This window comes from Morus notabilis, unplaced genomic scaffold (assembly GCF_000414095.1).
Source record: "Morus notabilis unplaced genomic scaffold, ASM41409v2 Scaffold7649, whole genome shotgun sequence".
In the NCBI taxonomy this organism is placed as follows: Eukaryota; Viridiplantae; Streptophyta; class Magnoliopsida; order Rosales; family Moraceae; genus Morus; species Morus notabilis.
This window is the reverse complement of record NW_010357222.1, coordinates 1-2802: the sequence shown is the minus strand read 5'-3', so window position 1 is coordinate 2802 and position 2802 is coordinate 1. Positions and strand designations below refer to the sequence as shown.

Sequence of the window (2802 nt, the reverse complement as noted above, 5' to 3'; positions counted from 1 at the left end):
AAAGAACTTAAGGACCATTTGTCTAGGGAAATAAAATAAAATAAAATAAAATAAAGACAGTTAAAAGGATTGAAGTTTGTTTAGAACATATACTCAAATTTAAATTTATATTTTATTATAGTATTTTTTATTTTATAAAAGAGTTTAAATATTAAAATTTTCTCCCACACAAAGTTTCCGCCAATAAACTCAAATCATGATGAATATATGTTCTAAACGGGCCTTAACTTTTTTGTCATTTTTTGTTGAGTAAATTTGATAAAAATACATGAGTCGGGATTTTTAATCTTTACTCTTGATTCATAACTTTTTTAATCAAATAATTATAATAATAAAATGATATTTATCAAAAATAAAAGGTAAAGATTCAGACTCCTACCGAATAAATTCTCTATTTTTTTCTTTTTTTTTTTGGTAATTTAAGCTTTCAAGCCGCAATAATTCATTAGATTAAATCAAGTCTAGTGATTATACGATTTATTATATAAATAAATTATTTTTGTGCTTGTACGAAAAATAGCACCTGAATGAAGGAAAAAAAAAAAAAAAAAGAGGCGTGCGCACACAATGTAGTGCTGAAAGCTAGCTTGCTCAGATAATAGAAGTTGACAAAATACAAGTGGTTCAATTCAACAAAAGTGATATGCAAACATTTCACAAACACTAATTTAAACAAGCCATCTACCACCTTTCCATCATCTACATCCTACTCAGACCAACTGCTCGTTCCGAGGACGAGGCCGCCTCCGCCGCCGTCGATCCCATCGCTTTGGCAATCTCTTTAAGCAGAAACTTCTGAATCTTCCCGGTCGAAGTCTTCGGTAGCTCGTCCCTAAACACCACCGATTTCGGCACCATGTAATGCGGCAGCTTCTCCCTGCAATACTCCAAAATCTCCTTCTCCGTTGGTTTCCTCCTTACACCATTTTTCAATTTCACGAAGGCGCACGGCGACTCCCCCCAGTAGTCGTCTGGCCGCGCAACCACCGCCGCCTCGTCAACCGCCGGGTGACCATACAACGCCGACTCCACCTCCACGCTGCTCACGTTCTCCCCGCCAGTTATGATCACGTCCTTGGACCTGTCCTTGATCTCCAAATACCCATCCGAGTGCATCACTCCCACATCGCCCGTATACATCCATCCCTTACTACTATCTATACATTTAGCAGTTGCTTCCGGGTCTTTAAGGTAACCCAACATCAAACACCCACCTTTTAGTACTACCTCCCCAATTGTCAACCCATCTCTCTTCACGCTCAGCCCGGTATTCGGGTCGACTACATCCACCTCCGCCATCGCTGCCGTCCTCACCCCTTGCCGGGCCTTGAGCCGGGCCTGCTCGGTCGCAGGCAGCTGGTTCCATTGCCGCTTCCACGCGCATGATGTAACCATTCCTCCCGTCTCCGTCATGCCATAACCGTGGCTGACGACAAACCCGAGGGCTTCCGTCCGATGGAGCACCGCCGAAGGCGGCGGAGCTCCTGCGGTCATGATATGAACTGGGCTTTCGAGAGCTTTGGCGTTGGGAGTGTTGGACAACATGTTGAGAACCACCGGCGCACCGCACATGTGAGTACGGCGGAGCTCCTGCGGTCATGATATGAACTGGGCTTTCGAGAGCTTTGGTGTTGGGAGTGTTGGACAACATGTTGAGAACCACCGGCGCACCGCACATGTGAGTGACGCCATGGCGGCGGATGAGGTCGAAGATGGCCGGACCGTCGAATTTTCGGAGGCAAATATTGGTCCCACCAACGGCCGCCATCCCCCATGGGAAAGTCCATCCATTGGCATGAAACATAGGGAGAGTCCACAGGATTACCGGCTGTTTCGGTACACCCCATTCGACCAATGAATCGACAGTTACAATAAAGATCCCTCTGTGGCAATGAACAACTCCCTTGGGAGAGGACGTCGTGCCGGAAGTGTAATTCAGTATGATTGGGTCCCACTCGGTCTCCGGCCTCAGCCACCGAAACCCAGAATCTCCTCTCTCAACCAACTCCTCATAATTGCAGTAAAAACGACTGTTAATAATTTCCGGTGAATGTAACGGCGCTGCTTCATCGGCGATGAGGACGAGCCGAGGGACCGGAGCATTATTCGGAAACAAAGAGATGGCATCAATTACAAGGTTTACGGACTGTTGGTCGACGAAGACGAGCTTGGACTCGCCGTGACGGAGCATGACGGAGATTGTGCGGGAGTCAAGGCGGGTGTTGAGGGTGTTGAGGACGGCGCCGGCCATGGGGACAGCGAAGTGGAGCTCGTACACGGCGGGGACGTTTGGGGCGACGACGGATACTACTTGACGGCGCTTTACTCCGAGGGAAACGACAATTGAGGAGGCTAAACGCAGGCATCGGCGGTAAGTGTCCGACCAGGTGTAGACGGTGTCGTTGTAGATGACGGAAGGGCAGTCGCCGTAGACGGTGGCGGCTCTTTCGAGGAAGCCGATCGGGGTTAGAGGAGGATTGTTTGCTGGGTTTGGCTTTAGATTTTCCATTGTTGAACTTGAAATGGTGGAGAAATATGAGAGATGTAGTGAGCTATGAGGGACTAAAGGCAGTAGAAGGCAAATGGTCCATTGAGTGGTTGAGATTCATTTTGTGAGATCCAGTCATCCCAAACCATGCACGTGGGACCTGGAAAGTGAAAATAATCTATAATTCTCAAAATAAAATAAATGGTGCTCCTCTTTGGAGAAACAATTTTTTTTTTAAATTTCTTTCTTTCTTTTCTATCACTCGGGGACCTCTTGAAAAGTTATACAAATTAACTAAAGTTTTTTTTTTTTTT

At 45.9% G+C, this 2802-nt stretch overlaps 1 protein-coding gene across 2 annotated transcripts; it reads right to left on the bottom strand.

Annotated features, from left to right (window-relative positions):
- Positions 1-563: 563 nt before the first annotated feature.
- Positions 564-2532, bottom strand: LOC21384119 (probable acyl-activating enzyme 6). Of its 2 annotated transcripts, none has more exons than XM_024167507.1 (2): positions 1621-2532; positions 564-1517 (listed from the first exon to the last, which is right to left on the bottom strand). In XM_024167507.1, the coding sequence occupies exons 1-2, from the start codon at positions 2507-2509 to the stop codon at positions 700-702; spliced, it is 1707 nt and encodes a 568-aa protein (XP_024023275.1). In that variant the 5' UTR covers positions 2510-2532; the 3' UTR covers positions 564-699. The 2 variants fall into 2 exon arrangements, with proteins under 2 accessions (XP_024023275.1, XP_024023270.1); XM_024167502.1 differs by having other exon boundaries at positions 564-1572; positions 1679-2532.
- Between the last annotated feature and the right edge of the window lie 270 nt (positions 2533-2802).

What these genes read in the sequence shown, in the direction of transcription:
- LOC21384119 (XM_024167507.1), bottom strand. Translation starts at nt 2,509, where the DNA reads ATGGAAAATCTAAAGCCAAACCCAGCAAACAATCCTCCTCTAACCCCG. An exon ending in CACTCCCAACACCAAAGCTC is followed by an intron (nt 1,518 to 1,620) that starts TCGAAAGCCCAG and finishes CCAACGCCAAAG; the next exon opens with CTCTCGAAAGCCCAGTTCAT.